This window comes from Hermetia illucens, chromosome 3 (genome assembly GCF_905115235.1).
Source record: "Hermetia illucens chromosome 3, iHerIll2.2.curated.20191125, whole genome shotgun sequence".
NCBI lineage: Eukaryota > Metazoa > Arthropoda > Insecta > Diptera > Stratiomyidae > Hermetia > Hermetia illucens.
In genome coordinates, this window is record NC_051851.1 from 139,051,825 (window position 1) to 139,071,803 (window position 19,979).

At 42.1% G+C, this 19,979-nt stretch overlaps 1 protein-coding gene across 1 annotated transcript in view; it reads right to left on the reverse strand.

The window, feature by feature from the left end:
- LOC119652330 (cGMP-dependent 3',5'-cyclic phosphodiesterase-like) overlaps positions 1 to 19,979 on the reverse strand; it is a 291,653-nt gene that overhangs the window by 12,522 nt on the left and 259,152 nt on the right. The window contains exon 9 of the mRNA XM_038056342.1: positions 9,239 to 9,720. Within this exon, the coding sequence (XP_037912270.1) occupies positions 9,239 to 9,720 (482 nt within the window). The remainder of the gene's footprint in view (positions 1 to 9,238; positions 9,721 to 19,979) is intronic.

The following is a 19,979-nucleotide window of genomic DNA, read 5'->3' on the forward strand; positions in this document are numbered from 1 at the left end:
CTAACGAGAATTCACTTGCCAAGATTGGTATGAACATCGAAGTCGATGGTAAATGACCAAAAGGCAGGCCGAAACAGCGGTGGCTTGATACGCTAGATGGAGATTTAAAAGCCTCGAGATTGCACCCAGATCAGGCATTCGATAAAGCTAAATGAGGAAACCGATCACGACGAGCCGACCCCGTTTGTGAAGGGGACAAAGGCTAAAGAAAAAGAAGAAGAAGGAGACTGTTTAGAATAGTAAGTTTTATTTATTATTCTTTTATAGTTAAATTTATATGTCAACTACTTCCCGAAAATAAATCCCTTAAATATATAGTTCCAATCCAACAGTTTGCAATTAACAACAAAAGCTTAATCGAAACTTAATAGATCTCATGAACATTTAGAAACAAATGTTTTATACAACTTCAGTGAAAATTGCATGTGCGTCTACTAATTGTACATTGAGATCTGATTGTAATAAATTTCACTATCTTAATTGGGTCAATCATAAATCCAACTATTCTATGGCAAAAGTTCTCCCCTTGACTCGTACAAATGAAGTTAGAAGCAAATTTTCCCAGTGCAACAGGAATTAACAGAAACATATCCTTTTACAGTCCCAAACAAAATATGTATGGGCGAATATGCAACGAATATAACTCCATACAAAAGTGATCAATTATATGATAATATTAGGAACTCTGACATTGAGAACAAAGTTCGTCGTTGGTTGATTTAAAGGACCTCGGTAGCAGACTCCCTCTAGTTTGGTAGACCAACTTTCAGTTTGGAAGTCGAAACTAGTTTAATTTTATTGAAACTAAGCAAATTCTAGGCTAAACAATTTTGAGAGAAAGTTTGATGGTTGTTTCCGAGAACTCTTTGGAAAAAAGGAAAACAGACGACGGGACTAATTAATATAACCTAAAAGCTGAAAATTGGTTGCTTTAAGTTTGAAAGAAGTTTTCGCACATACATACTTAACCAGAAATGCAATTTGTAGAGGATCCATTATGGCATATTATGGTTGGAATAATCGGGGGTTGGTTTTTAGTGATATGCATGTTGTCCGCTGACTTTTTTTTGAAGGGTAAAATGCATCCATACTCAAATGTTGGTTAGATATAGATTGGGTTTTGCCCATTTAGCTTGGGTTTAAGAGCACAATTAAAGTTTGTTTATTATAAAAAAGGGGGTCAAAGGATAGTATAGGTTCCAGAACGAAGGCGTGGAGTATGAAACCGAAAAAACACCTACTGAGCCAATACCTCTGTAACCAAACACTATCTCCAACTGGACGTGATGATCGCTGGCAGTTCTTTCTTAGAGAATAAAGCATTTTGTCATGGAGCGTGCTCTCTCTTCATAGACCGAAAGCTAGCCAATAGCCTCTCCCAATATGAGGCTGATGTCACAGTATCACAGGGGATGCATAGGGCAAGGACCGATTCTCTGGAGAAGAGCCACTACACCATATTTCTAGCGGCCATCCAGTAAACCATGAGCTCAGAGTAGATTTCCTAGTCAACCAAAAAATTATACCTCCAGTTATCAAGCAAATTTTAAAAAGATAAGTGAATGGCTATGCACTCTGCGCTTGTAAGGTAAATTTCAAAATACAATATGAGCCTCGTTAACGCTCAGGTCCCTGCCAAGGAGACTACAGAGTCTAATACCTTCTACAAAGCAGCTGTTGGAAGCTAGTATCGGAAGAATGCCGCATTTCGGGCAATACTGCATTTTCGAACTCTCTCGAACGGAGAGGCAACTTCACAGACAGAAAAGGAAGCCTAAAAAGTCTGCAAACTCGAGAAGTAAAGGGAAGCAACTGCACCAGACGTGGAAGTTTCACCAACAAATCAGCAGGATTATACATCCCGATGCTTATCCTGCCGAGACAAAGAAGGAAGGAGAGAAAGGAGAAGGCATATTGGAACGATAGGTTAGATATTTTGATGAACTGCTCAACAACCAAAATATCTGGGAGTTGATGGTCCCGTCAACTAAAGAAGACGGACAAAGGCTGTCACTCCAAGCATCGAAGAAATAGTTCGTGCAATTTATCGTCTTAAAACCATAAGTCGCCAGAAGCCGATGGAATTGCAGCCGAATAGGTTGAATATGGAGGCGACCAACTACACCAAGCAGTTTATCAACTGATACTCAAGGTGTGGGACAATGGGGGATATCACGCATTGCAGCATTTATAGAGGTATCACGTTGCTGAGAACCATCTATAAGATCATCTCCGCTATCTAACAGGCAGTCAACAACAGATCAGATTTTCTTTCAGATAAAAGCAGCGACGTCAGATAAAAGCAGCAGGCTAACTCTCGAGAACAGTCAACATCAACAACGGTCTATCATGCGTCCTCTTTAACCTGCCCTGGAGAAAATGATTCGCGCAAAAGGCACAATCCTTTTCAAAGCCACCCAACGACTGACCTACGCTGACGATATCGACATTATGGAAAGAACAACCTGAGATGTACAGTCTATCCGAGCAGGCGGCACGAGATCTCGGGCTGCACATTAATGAAGGGAAGACGAAGTACATGGTGGCAACGTCAGCACCAAAGAACAAAAAGAACCAACAACATTGAATCGCACTGGTCAACAGAAAACAATAAAGATAGGAGACTATAACTTTGAGACCGTTGAACATTTCTCCTATCTAGGGTCGAAAATCACAACCGATAACAGCTACGATCATGAAATCCGCGCACGGTTGTTATCAGCCAACAGAGCCTATTTCAGCTTACAGAAACTGTTCCGCTCGAAACGTCTCACCATAGGGTCAGAGCTCTTACTGTACAGGCAGACCCTGCCTGAGATGGAGTAATGGCGTAGGTCAGGCCCCCAGACAGCTTTTAGGGATATCAATTTGGTGGACCTCGGCGCAAAACCGGGATGTCTGGAGTTCCTTACTAAGGCAGGCCTAGACCGAATCCCGGTTGTTGCGCTGTTGGTGATGATGATGATTGAACATCACAATCTTCATATTTGTATTAATGGGCGAAAGAACAAGGGTGTCGATTAAATCATATATCAGGGAAACGCTGTTTCTGATTTTGACGTCGTTCAACCAAATAAATCCGCCTCTGCTATTTTATTCAAAATTTGAAAATGTAACTATATAAGCGCCAATATCAAGTTGACACCTTTTTGTTTTCTTTCCTAGCGAAGAGTTGTGATTGATTGCGCCATTTTGCGAGATCATACGATTGATCTGAATGGAGTCGAGAGGCTCGCAAATGACCATCTAGTGCATTAAGCCGTCATTGATTCGATAGCCTTTCGATTGTTTCCTATCGGCTGCGATATTCAGACCAATCTTAGCAAGTGAGTTCTCATCAATGCGAATAACATGTCCATGTTGCCTCTGTCGTACTTTTTTCACTATCGCTGTAATCCCATATCTATCGTGAATACCCTCATTTCGAACTTGATCATAGTGTGTGACGTTACTGATCTAACGCAATTTCTATACCGCGGAGTACCGTTCATTATCTTTAATAGTCGGCCAGCATTCAGAGCCGAGGAAAGCACGTGCTTTGTGGAAATCCGTGACCTTCACTACTTGAAGGGGCCATCAAACGCAAATATCCGGAGGTAACCAATGTCCTGAGGCCAAAAACTCGCTGTGGTGGAAAGTTGCAGAGTAATACAAGAGGAAACTTCTAAACATTGGGAAAATTAGGTTAGGTAGTGTGTAGGATATGAATCCATGTTGCCCCAACCAAATGTTACAGGTGTTTGGATTATGGGCATACGTCTCCAACCTGTCGGTGACCTGACAGAAGAGCAACAGGCCGCAAATGCGGTCAGGTAGGCCATAAAGCGAACACCTGCAAAGAAAAGGGGAGTTGCGTCCTAAGCAGGGACCGAGCTCGACGCGATGTCTAATCTTCAGGGCACAACTGGAAAGAGCTAGGACGCGGTCAACATGATTCCTACAAATCCATATGCACCGGGTGCAACCGCTCACGAGCTGCTAGCGCAATTCGCTGCGGAGACCAAACCTGATTTATTGCTCATCAGTGAGCAGTACCGAAACAAGGACTCAGCTTCGTGGCATCCTGACATATGAGGTACCGCTGCCATCTAGGTTCTGGGCGACACCCATCTTAGGATTCTTGCCCAAGGTCAAAGGGATGTCTAGATTCGGTGTTTAGGGGTAACGTTTTCCAGTGTCGATCAAAAACCGAATGAAACGAAGCCAGACTTTCCACGCAGGCTTGTTGTTCTGATGGACGATACCTTGGGCACGGTGGGGCAGATTCTGGTTCCAATGCCGGGGCACTTGAATATGGCATGTCTCACCTACACTCCACAAGGAAACGAATTCTCGAAATGGCGGCGAGAATCTAGTTTTAAACACCGGATCCACCCCAACGTTTCAGCACCCACACTGCGAGGAGAGCATTCCTTATGTAACCTTCGCGTCGGAATCACTGGTGTCGCTGATGGACGGGTTGCAAGTTCTGGAAGTGTTCTCGACAAAAGACCATCAATAGATTGCCTTCGAAGTGGTTGGCACAAACTCTCGATGTGCGCTACCACTCTGTTAAATTCAGTTATGAACCTGATAATGACGGCCCGCGGAGCTGTCATGCCCAGGAGGGTATCACAAACCTTCTATGTGTTGGTGGGCGGCGGAAAATGCAGAGCTCCGCAAGGAGTGTTATAGACTCTGCCGACTGACACAATAGTGACATAGTACAGATCAGCCAAAACGAGACTCCGCAGCGCAATAAACAGGAGCCAAGCTCGCTGCTGGCAGGATCTGGTCGACGAGGTAACCCGAAAAATAAGGGCTCTGCGATAACTCTGTTCACTTAAGGCCAAGCAAATGGACCGCATTGTAGGAGCATTCTTCCCTGCGCGCCTCGTACGAGGTGATGATGTCGGTGCGGAGAGTGCCGAGGTCTGCCCACTATTCTCTATAAAAGAGTTGGAACAGGCAATCCTCTCAATGAAAAACAAGAAGGCGCCAGGGCCAGAGAGCAATTTCCCTTCTCGTTGGAAGCGGGCGGGGTTTGCGCTGATCAGCAAGAGAGAGGCGATCCTGAATTGCTGTCTTCATACCGCTTAATTTGTAAGCTTGACACTGCTGGGAAAGTGTTCAAAAGCTTATCAGAAATAGACTTGCTGAAGTGATACGCACTGCCGGAGAGTTATCCCCACGGCAGTTCGGTTTTAGAGCAGGGAAATTCACAGTTCATGCTGTCATGCAAGCCATGGATGTCGTACGTCGAGCGGAGGCACATAGCCGCTGAGCTCGACGGGTGATGATAACGTTTAACGTCAGAAACGTCTTTAATTTCGTATGATGGAAAGACATTGTAGGCACGCTAAACAGCACTTTCTACATGCCGAACTCTCTCTTACTGATATTGAGGGGCTATCTGAGGAGCTGCTCCCTGCTCTATGAAACGCTAGATGGTCAGAGGAGGAAGGAGGTCACGTCGGGGGTAGCGCCGGGATCCATCCTAGTGCCGAACTTCTGAAACGCTTCCTATGATAGTCTACTTAAACTCGACATACCAGAAGAATCGTGCCGGGTCGGTTATGTCGATGATATTTGCCTATCGAACAGACGCAAAGTGGACTTGGCATATTGATGCGACGGGTAAGCGGATGGGTGACTGCTCATGGTTTCAACGTTGCAAGGGAAAAAACCGAAGTAGTCATACCGACTAAAAAGAAAATTCCGACCCTGTGTCCCATATCGTTCGGTGAGTCGATAATCGAATCAAAACCTGCGGTTGGGTGACTCTTGACTCAAAGATGAGTTTTTTTGAGTAAATCAAAGCAGCGAGCGAGGCTACAGCTGGAGTTTCGGTGTTAAGTAGGCTAATGGCAAATATTGGGGGCACTACGTCTAGCAGGCGACATCTCCTGATAAGTTCAATGCAGTCTATTCTGTTCTACGGTGCAGAGGTATGGGCTGACACTCTTGACGGGGAGGTATACCGTAAGCGTCGCGCCCAAGTACAGAGACGGAAATCTTTGTGAGTGACGACTAGGTACCGCACTGTCTCTAAATCGGCCATGATGATGATCACGGGAGTGATCCCCGTTGCCCTTCTTGCTAAGGAGCCTAAAGCCATATACAAGCGCCAGGGAGAAGAGCCAAGGCAACGCACCTTAGAGAGTTTCAACTCTCTTGGCAAAATGAAACTAAAGCTCATTGGCACTTAGGTATGTGGCTGAATCGTGGTGAGAGTGATTATTTCCTTATCCAGTTTTTAAGTGGGCATGAAGGTTTTCAATATTACATGCACAACATTGGAAAGGCACGATCTCCGGATTGTGTGTTGTGGAGTTGTGGACGACGCTCATCACACCTTTTTTTCTTGTGGAAGGTGGGATGGGATTCGTAAACAGCTCTATTTAAACACAGGGGATCTCTCTCCAGACAACATTTTCGAGGAGGTGGACAGCTGGAGCCGTGTTTACGTTCGGGTTCTTCTCGTTACAAAGAAGATAGAGCCCAACCGGTGGAGGGGCCGGCTGGCAGAGGGTTCCTTGAACTGACAGTTCCCTTCCTCCTCTCCCTCCCGTTGGTGAAAGGAATCCCCATGAGAGAGTTCGGGGGCTAGCCCGAAGTAATGTGACAAATGGTTTCAGACTATCTCTCTGACGATGGGGAGGTGTTTAGTTGATAGTCCGACGGCGTACTGTGCCGAGAGTCAACACTCTGTGCGTAAATGCATTCACCTACCCAAACAAGTCGGAATACTTGAAGCTCGCGCTTCGGGTATAAAGGTTTTGTGTTCATCTTATGTGAAAAACTTCTACGCACATTTTTCTATCTTCTTCATATTTTTCCAAAAATACTGTACATACGCATGCACGAATATATAATAAATTGATCGTACCCACATTTTCGATTTACTTCGTGCATACATATGTACGTATATAGTGCATATATTAAATACGGCTCGTTTAATGTACAAATATATCTATCTGAATTAGGCACTACTTGCAAACTCCATTAGCGTTGCTTATACTATATGGCTACATACACACATTATTGTTTGGAGTAATTTATATTCATATACAAATGACTAAAGACAAAAACAAAATAATTCTTTGAGACCCCATTTATAAGAACTCATTTCGTTGTGTTATTGACGAATTGATATGTGATGATGGCGTCATGTTGGTGTAGAGTCAATGAAATTCACTAAAAATGGTAAAGTTTTACCTGCTATAACTTTGTTAATAATACTTGGAGTTTCTTCAAACTTGAAAAAATTGTGCATTATGTTATCCCTTACACCTATTTTGTATTTCTGGGATGGACATAAGGGGGGTTGCTGGGTAAATTTCTAAAATGTGGAAATATACTATTTTTAACGTTATTTGTGCAGATATCGGAACCGGATGTATTTTGAGGCCTAGATTTCGTAGAGATGCACCACTGTGATTTTTTTTCAGATTTTTGGGTTGGATAGGTTCTGCGAACGAGACCTGTTACACTTTTGGGGGTCATATTTTGAGCCATAATTCCCCTATGCTTCACCCGACATCAAATATCAGACATGTTTCGAAAATTACTAATTGAGCCCTTACGTTTGAAACCCCACATGACCACATTCTGTGAAAAAAAATTCGCACCCTCCATTCACGGGTATGGGGAGCCTCCCCTTAAACTTAACACAAAATGGCGCCACTTGCTGAATCTAAAGGGTACAGCAGATCACATACTCTCACCAATTTTCGTGATAATCGGTCCGGCAGACAGACACCGACTCGATTCTAATAAGGATTTGTTTCACACAAAAGCTTATTGCGACCAATCGATTGCGGATGCCATGCAATGAAACGGACTACTCCACGATGGCTGGCGAGAGGAATGCCCTTTAACTACATGGTGAAGAACAATGTAGTGCCCAAGCTTCGGAAAAAATCACGGTTTGATTCGCAATTCATTGCAAGGAATCGACAAAGATGGTAGGTGTGGTTAACGCAACAAGACATCTAGTAGGATTTCTCTGTGTCCCGCAATAACTTTCTGGAAGAAGCCGTGGTTGCTGAGTTAAGCTTACAATATTTTAAAGGCGTACATAGCGTATGTAATACCTAACCGATGATTGCGGTATACAGAATGATAGCCTTCGGGGCCATCTTAGAAAATACAGCATTCGTCATGGTGGGAGCAGATAAAATGAAGGGTATCTATGATGCAAAGCTTGGATGGACATCGAAAGGGACAGATGAATAAGCAGATAAAAAGGGTTGGCGGATCTACAAGTTGATCACTGCCATCAGGGCGGAATTTCTGAGAAAGCAGCGGAAAGAAAAGTCAAAGCAGGCTTGATTTCTTTCGGGATGTAACATCTTATGCTGGTTAAAAATTTCTCACAAAGTTTATTAACTGTGATGGAGATCAACAAATTATGATCAGGTTGTTTGGAGTGTCCTTTATCTATGATAAAATACGATAATCTTCAAAGTGTTCTTGGGTGCAGTGAGATTAGAGAAGTTATAAGAAGTTCGAATAAGAGGCGCTTTTAAAAGACTTGAATAAAAAAGTTTAAAAAATACATAGTCCTCAATAGTAAATAGTTACTTAATTACTTAAAAACCTATCACAGAAGCACATTGCAGCCACACTACTTGACTAGAGTTATTTCAAGATGTGTAGAGGCGCAAATAGATACCTTTTACATTCAAATCTACATAGTCACGTCCTTTTCTCAACAACCCGCATCTTATAAATCCCACGATAATTAATGAGATTTGTCTGCGTTAACTGAATCCCAGCTCGTCAACCACAACATAATGGAGGCTTCGGTCGACGGAAATGTGGCGACAATGATTTGCCTATAGCTAACAATATACATATTAAATCAACTCTGTCATAACATGACATGGGTAGAATTTTTTATATTGTCTTCCACTCGTATCAGATTTTGTTAAGATCATCTCTATGCAAGCAATTTATTCTAGGCTTCCCATTTAATATCACTGTACACAGTACCAACAACACTTGAGTAGACTAGACAACGCGTGAACAGCAATATATCAAGGACCAACCATGGGACGGATGGCTAATATTAAAACGCGGTTGAAAAGTACAGCAAAGAGGCTAAAGCCGGGTAAATATCATATTATATATGCAGAGGACAAAGAAGAGGAAACATCTGTGTTCTGTTCTAAAATGTCCTGATTTCAGGATGCTAATGAAATTAAAAAATATAAAATCTGCTGAATATTCAATATGTGGAGAGTAGTCTAATTACCTTAAAAATCCTCTCTCGATGAGCCTTAAATTCCTCACCAAACAGTAGGCAAAATGTGCCGCGGAGAAGGCATGCAACCAATTATGGTATGGAATCGTGTCGCGATATCCTTTTTGCACAACAAGTAGAAATCTTGCCAGTTTATCCCTTCGCATTTTGAATTTCTTGACGAAGTCTAAGTCGAAGAACATCTTCATTGCCATGTTCACTGTGATGGACCGATCGATATCGCGTGGACAGAATGTAAATGATGCAAAATTCTCAATGACTGGCGTTGGTTGATTCAATGTTGTGAGTAAATTCCTTACATCCTCCTCGGGCACTTTCATATGATAAATGAGGAGTTCTTGCGACAACTTATGACGAGCTTCCGCTTTCTGAACGCGTTTGTGACCGAGCGCATGCATAATTGCAATGCCGCAATAAATCGAGAAGGCCGTGGCAACTTCTTCGTCGCATTTGTCGAAGTGGAAACCACCCAACTGAAAAAAGGGAAAAATGAGGATTAATTAATAATTGGAATTGATTGGAATTGCTAGTGGGCTTCCTGGCTTTGGAGAGGAGAGAGGAGGTGAATTAAGATAGACTAATAACTGCGAGGTGGAGCCCATCAACTTGGCATGTTTGGGCTTAGTTAATGAATGGAGTACTTTACAAATTATTTTTTCTTAATACATAACCAGCGGCACATTCTTCAAGGATCGACGTGGAATATTATTGAGGTAACAGTTGAAAGACCAATTTGCGGAGCTCGATGATGAATGATGAAAATACCCTTGGAAGAAAAGGTGGCGGTATCAATGGTATGACAGAATATTACACGGAGTTCAGTTTGCACCAAAATCTATGTTGCTTGGCACTAAAATGAAGTAATTACTCGCATTGATGTAAAGACGATGGCTTTTGTTGAAAAGGATACTATAGTAAAAAATCCTAAAACTCTCAAAAGTGATGTTTGAAAACGCTACAATATTTAGTTAGTTAGTTTAGTTTACTGGGGGGAGCGGCAGCTCCGAGCACTCAGGCCATTGTTAGGCCCATTGTACTATCCCCGTAAATTGGCTATTCCCGCCTACGGTGTTCGCAGGCTTTAGCGAATCTGAGAACATGCTCCAGAGGCAGAGAGTGTGCAGATTCTTCATTGAATAAGACCTTGCCAAGGTGTCTTCCTCTGAGATCTGAGGATGCCGGGCAGCTGCATAAAAAGTGCAGAGCTGTCTCCTCCTCCTTCTCACATTGCCTGCACATAGCCGAAACCAAGGATTTTCGCTTGGGTGAATCCTTGCAATTTCAAATTGGTAAATTGGGTAAATTGAGGATAGTTTCAAGTGCCGTAGTCAGCGTAGTACTTATTGCTCCAGTAATACTTAGGCAACCAAGTCTCTGAATTTGCGTTAGCAGCTTCCTGCTGTTAGCAAAGTTCAGTCTTGGCTACCAGACGATGCATGCATACATCAAAATGCGTTTTATTATGGATGTATACATCCAGTATATCCGTTTGGGTGAAAGTCCCCAGGTCTTACCTATCGCATTCCTACATCACCAGAACAATGTGCGAGATTTCTGATATTGTTCCTGGATATGATGCTTTCCCGTTAACTTGGAGTCGAAAGTCCTAAGTACTTGACTGTTTGTGCCAGCTGGATTTCCGCCCCTGCTAAAGTGGGTAGCGTATAGCTGCCCCACCTGACGTCCCTAGTGAACATAACTAGTCCAGTCTTCCTAGCGTTCACCGTGAGTCCATTGCGGAAGCACCAGCTGTGGATTTCATGCAGAGTTGCATTCAAGCGGTCACATACTGTGTCCACAAACTTTCCGGTAATTATTACGGCTAGGTCGTCCGCAAATGCTTGCGCGAAGACTTTTTTGTCCTCCAGGAGCCACAGCAGGGTATCCATTACCAAGAGCCATAACAGTGGAGAGACAACTATTAGTTTCGGATCAATGGGATACAGATGTAGGACATTAATTAGCCAGGTATGCGGAACACTATCAAAAGCCTTGACATAATCAATATAGCAACTAAAGAGGTTTCTATGGCCTCTAGTTGCTTCTCCTACAATTACCGAGTCGATAATGAGTTGCTCCTTGTAACCCGTTGACCCAACCCGGCAGCCCTTCTGCTCCTCGGACATAAAGTTGTTGGTCTTGAGGTACACATTGACCCTTTCACTAATAATGGACTTTAAGAATTTGTAGAGGGTTGGTAAGCAAGTAAGCGGTCTTGTTTCCGCGGGGTACTACACCGTGACTTTCTTAAGGATAAGGTAGGTAATCCCCGCTGTGTGCCAACCAACCATGTATGCTGATTAAATTTTTTGTACCAAAAGTTCTGAACTGGCTCCAGACCTGGGCTCCTCCAGTGTTTCGAGTTGTTTATGGCTCGTCGAACTTCCCTTTTGGTAACATCCGTAAAATTCATGCCAAGCGTATTGGCACGGCGAGTGCCTTCGGTGGTGATCCACTCAGCATGCTCAGTATGCTGGGCGGGTAACCCCCAAAGTCCGCCCCAGTATTCCTTCGCTTCTGTTACCGAAAACTGTACTGTCTGGACGCTCTGTTGAGTTTCGTTGAGAGATCTGAAAAAGCTCGGCTGATTCCTCGCGTATGTTGCATTCTGGACACGTCTGAAATAACTTTCGCCATACCGTTGTAACCGACTGCATATGACAGAAAGTTGTTGCTTTGGTGTGTTCAAAATTTAAACTACGGGTGTCTCGCTGGAGATGGCATAGTTCCGGTAAACCCTCTGCACTTTATTTCTCACCCGTCTGCTGGCATTGCCACTGCTGATCTGAATCAGTCTAGCAATGTTTTGGCTTAGTGAGTCCCGCCGACGTTCCAGACGAATTTTCCATGGTGGATCTCGTCGGTCACTCAAACCAATAACACGAAAGCGAATCTTCTGACCGTGCAATCTGATAGCCGTAACTGCACCATAATACAGAAGTGAATGCAGTTGCAGCAGCAACATATCATGCAATCTCATCATTGATTTGAGATAGAATTCTCCGAGTTGCTGGAGATGAATAGAGCCTGGGAATACCTGGTCTATGCAAGGGATCCATTTCCGAAAATTTTATACACGCTCTTTGGAATTCGTCCCGAACCTCAGCGGAAACCTCGGTGGAGAAGAGTGCTTCGGCGAATACTGAAACTGTTGTCTGCAGGGCAGCGTGGTGTTTTTGATGCCGCCGTCTCTGCCCCCATAGACTCTTGATCAACTCGAACACGATCCCTAATGATGGCCGGGATTGTGTCGCTGCGAGTTATAAAGCGGTACTGGTCTACAGCTCGCTGCACAGACACGCGCGCGAATTGCGGGAAACGCTCGACGAATCTCTGGTGCAACAAGGGGCGGTAAGATGTTGTACCCGCCCTCGTCGTTATTTCGTAGTAGGAGCGGATGATGAAGAGGTTCATTTCTGTTGAAGTGGTCGCCAGATTGTGGCGAAACAACTGCAGCAGGCAAAGCAATGCTCCTGGTCGTCGTGGCGCCTAGACGTCCAATTGTCCCACGACTAGCAGTTTCGACGTTATGCTGTCCATCACGAGAGCCCGACCCAGTCACCAAGTCAGATGAGGTATCCGTACCGGACCCTGAATTTCTTCTTCTTCTTCTAGATGAATTTGCATTTTATACCTAACTGCCAGGTGTGGTGATGGCTTCTTCAGTGAGTAATCTGCAAGACTGCAAAGTTCCTGAATTTTCGTCACCTACTCCCAGAGACGCTGCGGTGGCGTACAGCCATTCAGACTGAAGCTATCCATCCCTCTTCCTTTCACAACCGGGCTAGGGACCGGCTACGGCTATTGTTGTTATTATAAATTATTTCCGAGTTATCACAATTTCGGCAGATGCCGGATTTTACCTAATACTAGCACTAAGTGCCGAGCATTTAGGCTCGGACGATCCTACCTACTTAAAAACTAAAGGGATGCTGGTGGTAGTGCCCGGTGGTAGGCCAATGGGAGAATCCGACGAGTACTCCCCGCAACATCGAACACGTATGCAGTATGGTTTGGACCAGACTGTGCGAAAGTCCCACGACATCAAGGGAAACCGTGGGGGATTTAGGTAAAATACCTACAATAATAATAATAATCGTTGGCGCAACAATCCATGTTGGATCAGTTGTTGTGAAGTGTGTTAGAGCACTTCATTCAAGACCGTAACGGTACACTAGGAGGCAATGTGGTCAGCATTGCGCTCGCCCGAGATTATTACCCTGATTTGCTCAGGTACTCATTCACATAAGGATGGACTCTGAGGTATTAGGTATTATAAATTATATTATAAAGTAATAACTGTAATTTAATCTATAGGAGTCAACCCCAAGTGATCCTGTGTGTCAGCATTATATATTTCATTGCCATTCTTGTACTATGCAATTGAGCAATGAGAGTAACATTTATTGGGTTTGCTTATACATCAAAGGGAAGGGATAGACCACGTGTTTAGTACACGGTTGGTTCTAGTGGTTGCCTGCTGTCATCATGAGATTCAAATCAATTGCCATTGTACACGTTATTTTGTTTAGCTAGGATATTGATACCGAAAATTGGAAAATAATTCTTATTCAATAAACAGATATCCGTGGCGGTAAGCTAAATTACTATAATTGATTCTTCCCAATATATGTATTTGTTGCATGACGATCAAAAATCTTTATTACTTAAGAGATTTCATGAAAGCTACACAAAAATGCTCATATGTATAATACTATCTAAAAACAGCCAAACAAATCGTAAACAGATACCATTTAGTAAATTGTTTCCTAAGTATTCAATTGTAACCATGCGAACTACGTGGCTATAAACGTTGGAAAAACAGTCGATATCAAAGATCTCGTGCTTAATATCCATTTCGATTCGCATCCGATAGTCACATACCATAACAATGTCACGCAATTTATCCAATTAAGTCAGTTCATCAGTTTATTAGGTATATTCCACGTTTCGTTTTAGATACGGATTAGAACGGTGAGTGCTTTATATTGCACAATGTTGTTCCAGAAAAAAGATAACATCAGCTGTGCCGAACTATTCGGAGGTTATGTTGTAACTGACAGAATTGTCCTCATGATTTTATTGCGGCAGAACGTTTTGTCGGAGATCATAAAATGATTTGAGTATCTTTTTCTATCACAGGACTCAGTGAATTTTTTTTTTGCTTTGAATTAGTGAAATATTCATTGATGCATGTTCCAAAATAGCTCTTAGGTTGCAAATTTAAATATTACTAGAAGTTATGTGCCAGTCATAGATCTTTTGTGCTGTATACACGACGAGTTCCAAAAGAAAAGGGCCAAATCATACAGACTGACGCTGCAAATCGCTATATGTAAAAATTGTACAAACAAGAAAAGTACCGCATATAAAATATACATAGGGGACACAGAATTTCTAATTCCTAAAGTAGATTTACATGGATAACTTTGGGTTGGGGAAAAAGAAATGTCGTGTTTGTGATCGAAATTTGACGCTTTATTTAACATACTTAGAATTATCCGATTTAAGTCAAATATGCGCCGTTTCGTTCGCAAACTTGTTGCCATTTAAAAGGCATTCATTATCCCCCCCTTATAAAACCCACCCCTTCTTATTTGCAAAAAACTCAGACATCCAGTTTTCGCAAATCTCTTTTGAGGCCAACTTAGTAGCACCAAAGAGTTTTGCATGGACCGAAAGAGATGGTAATCACTTGGTGCCAGGTCCGGACTATACGGTGGGTGCGATAGGACATCTCATCCGAGCTCCCGTAGCTTCTGGCGGACCATCAAAGATGTGTGAGGCCGAGCGTAGTCCTGGTGGATCACAACACCATTCCTATTGACCAATTCTGGACGCTTCTGGTCAGTCGCCTGCTTCAAACGATCGAGTTGCTCACAGTAGAGGACCGAATTGAGGGTCTGGTCATAGTTGAGCAGCTCATAGTGGATGATTCCCTTCCAATCCCACCAAACACACAGCAAAACCATCCTGGCCGTCATGGCTGGCGATGGTTTGGGCCAGCTAGCCGCGCTTCGACCACAATCTTTTTCGTTTGAGATTGTCATACGTTATCAACTTTTCATCGCCAGTCACCATCCGCTTCAAAAATGGATCGAATTCGTTCCGTTTCAAAAGTATATCGCAGGCGTTGATTCGGTGCAAGAGATTTTTTGCGTCAACTCGTGTGGCACCTAAACATCCAGTTTTTTTTAGAATCCAATTTCCTGCAAATGGTTTCAAACGGTTTTATGGTTTATACCCAGTTCCTGGCCAATCGAGCGAATGCTCACATGCCGGTCTACTTGGATGATTTTATCAGTTTCTACGATGATTGGCCTACCAGTATGGGATGTATCTTCGACATCCACTACACCAGAACGCTGTGCTGTGCGAATAGTTACAGTATCGGGCCCATAAACTTCACAAATTTTTTCGTCCGCCTTGGTTGCATTTTTAACTCTCAGGTAGTAAAAATGTAAAATATGACGAATTTCTTCCCTAGTGGTCTCCATCTTTGACGCGCTATAACTTGAGACTGAAACGTACGATCATAAAATTGTCAGATAATCAGATTCGGCATTGAGGGAATAATAAGGAATCTCAGGATGACGCATTAGGGTTACTATGCAATGCACTTGAACAACAACATGGCTCTTCTACAAAGGGGAGGTGATATTAAAGGTAGTAAAAACGTAAAATATGACGAATTCTTTGCTTGGTGAACTCCATCTTTGACACGCTATAACTAACTAAGATTGTCGCCTTTAAATCGCCGTATAGTATGATCCGATGCGATAAGTACAACACAAGATATGTTTAAGTGTCGCCGTCTATTGCCAAAATACGACATTTCTTTTCCCCCAACCCAATATATACATGTTGCGAGCCACTGTTCTTGACCAGATATGTCCAATCCGGCACGTACTCCCATATCTGTTATTGGCTATAAATCCATAGTTTGGTTTCATATTAAATTAATGACAACAACCGACTTCGACAATTAAATGCAAATTATATTTTCGCCGATAGTAAAAAAGATAGTAATTGGAATGAAGGCTGGGGTGCGTTCGTGTACGCTTAATGGCTCCCTTCATCATTTGTTAGAATGGCAAACTATTAACTTTATGGAAGGACCCATGGGTTTGTTGTCCTGCAACCCAACTAAAAGATACGGAGGAATATATTGATACAAAGTTATTGACTGTGTTCCTAGGATACCAGAATGGAACAAAATGGTTAGATGTTTGTCCACATACTATGGAATAATCTTGGGGCTGCTAATTTATTCTAGAAATAAGTTAGATTACTACGAAATTGCCGGAAATTTCTACGATTTATTCAAAACATGTATGGATTCTATTTATATACTAAATTTCGCGATCAAAGCTCTTCGATACGCTGGCAATATAGGTCAAACCCTTAATGGATAAATAGTATTGTAGGAAGTCATCTCAGTCTCCAAAATAGAATACAGCTGATAATGAAAGGCCGACCACTTGATGACTCAGTTAATTTAGGATGACACCACAAACATCGATGTGTTTGCCACAGAACAACGTTGACCCTTCCTTGGACAATGGCCTGGCTAATGGATAATTAATTTTACAAACCGTTTCATAAACTATATCAAAGGACATTTGCCCCATGCTAAGTTTTATGGTAACATGTTTACGATTAGTCATCATGAAAATTTATTGAAGAGAAATTAACTGGTTTTTACTCCTGCAATGTTGGGTGCCATTAGAAAAATTAATCGAAGTACTTGTTGAAAGCTCATCCAATTTACGTGTTACTCCGGATTACAGATTTAAAGATTTAAAAACGAAACGAGATAAAGCTTGAATGGTTCTTAAATGGGTTTAAGAAAATCCAATTTTATCCAAATACCAGCATTTCAAATATAATGGGCCAGAAAATGAGAAAAAAAAGGTCATTTAAAAAGAGAACAAAAATGTTAAACAGCAATATTACAAGTCGGGAAACCGGAAGCTGGACGCTTCAGGTACGAAAGGTTTTGTGTATTTCTTAGTATGTAGCACGTAATATATCCATATATTATGTGAGAATATCCACTTTCGCATGATATTGACATTCATAGTCTTGAATTTGCGAAGAAGCCAGAACTTTGACGTATTATAACTTTGTTAGTAATAGTGCGATTTCCACCAAACTTGGTAAGATCATGCTCTATGTTATACTCTATATTGTTGTGAAATTTTGTCGTTCTAGCATGAACTTAAGGGGGGTTTTGCAGTCAATTATTAAAAATTATAGTAATATACTATTATTAACTTTATTTGTACAGATATCACTATGGAAGGTATTTCGGAGCCCAGGCACCATATAGTGGCAGCCCCCTGATTTTTTTTCAGATTTTTCGGTTGGGTAGTTTCTGAGAATGGCCCCCTTAAAGGAATGAGCACTTTCAACCCCCCGCACTCGCCACCTTTCAAACAAATGTCAAAACTAAGACCGGCCTCGAAAAGTACTAATCGAGACCTTTCATTTGATACCCCACATGACTATATTTGATGAAAAAAAATTTACACCCCCCTTTTGCATGTATGGGGGCCCCCCCTTAAATTCAACGTAAAAGGATTTAACTCACTGTATACGTGAGCGTTTACAGTTCCCACTTTTCTACCAAATTTAGTGTCAATCGCTACAACCGTCTCCGAGAAAAATGCGTGTGACGGACAGACAGACAGACAGACAGACGGACAGACAGACGGTAAACCGATTTTAATAAGGTTTTGTGTTTACACAAAACCTTAAAAAAGTTGAAAAGGATTCATTTTATGCCTTGCGCGATTACAGAACTTGACGTACAAAAGATTTATGAAAGAGGGTTTTTAAAGCATATTGCACACAATATATTCATCCAAAATGGGTAGCAATTTTCCAGGTGGTTTAAATGATTTATAATGATCTAATGCATTGGGCAATAGCCAAAAGACCATTCGAAGACAACCAAAAGGGAAGAGCTATTCCAAAAATGTGAAAATTTAGCGAAATTGATTGTGAAAATCCGGCCGCAACTAGTAGAGTTCCACCGAAGTGTTTCTTCGACACACGCTTGCTTGCCTCTTTGATAGTCAGGCTCGGGAATGTGAAGGAGTCTTTTGAACACTTCAGTCCCTCACATCTAATTTAACAAGAGCTTCACGTTCACGTGTCTTTCTAACCTGAACCTGAAAAACTAACGCAGGGATATTGCGCGTACCTAACGGAAGTAAACACGGAACAAGCTAAAGGTGGACATAAAAACAAAAAAAAAAAGAAATAACAGCTCGATCGCGCACATGGAGCCGTAAAACTCCGAACCCGAGAGCCGCGATGGGGAGGGAAGATCTATGATCGATTACATTCTTAATCGACGCCTTCCACCCTGCTTTAACATCCTCAGGCCATAATATTGAAGTAGTTATACACTATACATTTTAAGCCTATCTTGGTCCTCTTTGATGCAATGAAAAGGAGGAGAAGTATAAATATTCATCTAAGGCGGCGCCTAGTAACAGGTGTTCTCCCTTTGCTTTCCTTACACTTTACAACATTAAAATATTCTATGGATTTATTCTCAACCCTGCCATAACTGGGTTTCCAATTCGCAGTACATAATTCACCAGGGTTGACCATGAACTGGACTACTTGAGCTAAATATAACGTTTCATCGATGTTGCTGCCAATGGGTAGGTCGCTAACCGTGATCTGATGTAACTTTTTACAACGTCGTATGCGTAAAAGATTTAGAAGTTAGGCCGATTTACGTGAAGTATGGTCATGATCGCATCAAATGGATGAAGCCGCTATCGGTACAGCATTTTCAATGCCAACGGAATGCTGCGAGGTGGTAGGAAGTTTCTATATTCTCTGCTCCAAAGGTATCACTTGATCCACCGTCTGGAAGCCTCAAGAAATTGCTCGATTGTTTCTGGTTGTTACTGAATCCTGATGAAAATTCAGGCAATGTTATCTAAAAATAGTTCCCTTTCGACACTCCTCGAAATCCAAGAAGAAAACTTTAAACACACCACAAACGGCATTTTCCGTTAATCGCCCGAGTGGAATGCAATTGACTTTTCCGATACTAGCTTTAGTTTATCAATGCAACGTTTCCAGTCAATTTCCGGAGATCTCGCTCAACCGATACGAGTAAATTTCAAATCGAAAGTCTTCCATTAATTACTTTAGTGTTTGTCCTTTTTAAAATTCCATAATTTGTATGAGGCCATCCAGCCTCGAATTGGCCTCATTAAGAAAACAAAAATCCTCGGCGAATGCAACTGGCATTCGCATGGATTACGCCTTAACCAGCAACAAATGCTAATAATTCGTTTCGTAATATGAGGGGTAATATGGGGGGTCATCTCGTGTGTCTGATCCGCGAAATCGATTTTTTTGCATCAATTGTATCTAGATATAGTGTAGAATATATGGGCTAAGTTATTTTTTGATATTCGGAGTCATTCGGAAACTATAGTGTTAAATACGTAATACGTCACATGCCAGATTTATGACGATCGCTGTAATAAAGCTCGTATTTATCGGTCCGAATGACGTTCGAATGACTTCACTAAAACCACAAGAATTGAAGCCAAGGCTGTGCATGTGTTTCATTAAGAAACCTAAGGTTTATGGACTAGGTGTAGCAGATTGATGATCAGTTAAGATTTTATGGCTAAAAATCACATTCTACTCTTCAAATGCGTTTTTCTCGAAACTGCATGTTGAAAATCGGCTGCCA